Source organism: Plasmopara halstedii (genome assembly GCF_900000015.1).
Source record: "Plasmopara halstedii genome assembly, contig: Scaffold_323, whole genome shotgun sequence".
Lineage (NCBI taxonomy): Eukaryota > Oomycota > Peronosporomycetes > Peronosporales > Peronosporaceae > Plasmopara > Plasmopara halstedii.
The window spans coordinates 2,186,410-2,188,014 of NW_020187244.1; the positions used below are offsets into that span (position 1 = coordinate 2,186,410).

At 46.6% G+C, this 1,605-nt stretch overlaps 1 protein-coding gene across 1 annotated transcript; it reads right to left on the reverse strand.

Moving 5' to 3' along the window:
• Positions 1-900: 900 nt before the first annotated feature.
• Positions 901-1,338, reverse strand: PHALS_08922 (reverse transcriptase; the record flags this gene model as incomplete). The annotated part of the gene is made up of 1 exon (XM_024724360.1): positions 901-1,338. One exon carries the CDS (start codon positions 1,336-1,338, stop codon positions 901-903), a length of 438 nt encoding a protein of 145 aa, XP_024575244.1.
• Positions 1,339-1,605: the final 267 nt, after the last annotated feature.

Sequence of the window (1,605 nt, forward strand, 5' to 3'; positions counted from 1 at the left end):
CGCACCGGGAGCGGAAGCTAGAGTTTCTAAAGATGTTAAGTACGTTCAACCTTCTCTAGGGTGACATTTATTCAGAATTAATTTTTTTCTTAATTGATTTATCTGTGTAACTATAGCTGCACGCGGTGAGGCTAGTAACACAAGGGTACCAATGGTCTCTCCTTCACAAATTCCCATTACTCTCATCAGTCCAGTACTTTGTAACATCTGAACAATGCCCATGGAACACTATACGTACACCAAGATATGTTACGCGCCATGTAACGGGGTTTCACATGGTGAGATAACACAATGGTTTGGGCTACACATTATGGTGTGAAACACATTGGTGTGGCTAAACTTAGCCAAGAAGTCAGTACGTGGCTGGAACAGCCAGTAGTTATGCATTTTGGTTAGGTTTTACATTTTGATAAGACAGACCTGTAGATTTAGATATAGGCGGCTTTGCCGCAAATAAACCGAGAAAATATAGTTTACGTTCTAAACGGAAGAGTTATCAGCCTTGACTTATGGTTGTAATTATTCTTGGAGTAATTGGATCGCGGTCCGCAACACTCGTACTGACAAAAATAAAATAGAACGTCACCGACCTTAACCAAGCTTTCTTTAAGCAAAAGAGCTACGGCAGCCCCGCTGCACGCCTTGTTACGTCAATGCTATCAGCGACTAAGTATAAAATGTAGATCACCGACCTTAACCAAGCTTTCGCTAAGCGAAAAAGCTACAGCAGCCCCGCTGCGCATTTTCTTACGTCCCTGCTATCAGCGACATACAATGATACATCCAAGGTGGTGCTCCACAAAGTTTCTTACCGCATTGCATAACAGAAACCATTTCAAGATAATATTTATACTTAATGATAAGTTGTGGCGAACGTTGTTCAAGATATTTGTTGTCAGCTTAGACATATCCACTGCGGACCATCCCCAAATAGATGATCTGACGAATCACGCTGGCAGCGTGGTAGAGAATGTCATTTGAGTTACTGGTGTCGATCTCATGGCGCACACCTCGGCCCAGAGGTAGGACCGAAGGCTGGTCTTTAAAGACGACGTTTTTAAATTCCTTTACCAACGGAAAGTACGAATTTAAGGGATTCCGTAGGATCGACGATCCACTTCGTGAGTTCAGCTCTCTCTTGGTGTCCCCAAAGACCGCTTCATCCAGAAGCGATGACGAGTTTATCTCCTCGTCCGGTCGTATAATGACCACTGCGCCCAAATCGCCTGCCTTCAGGGCACTACCGAAATCTTCAAGGGACATCTCGTCCAGCTCAAGAAGAGCATCTACTGCAAGCATAGCCTCGAGGCGGACGTCGCCATCTTCCTCCCCCGTCATACCGTTGACGAGGGTGTATAACTGTGCACCGTCAGCTACGGTAGACACTCCCTGGACCAGGGTCGACGCCCGGCGTCTTCTCGCTCTCAGCATAGCTGAGATCCATGGGCATAGGCCCGCTCGACAAGCTGTTGGAGTGTGCATTTCAGCCAAGACGTGTCGATTCAAAATTGAATTCGGCATTCAATGCCACATTCACCGTCTCTTCGAACGAGGACGGATGCACACGGAAGACTTCCATTCTGGCCACGCCAGTGCGGAGGCCTT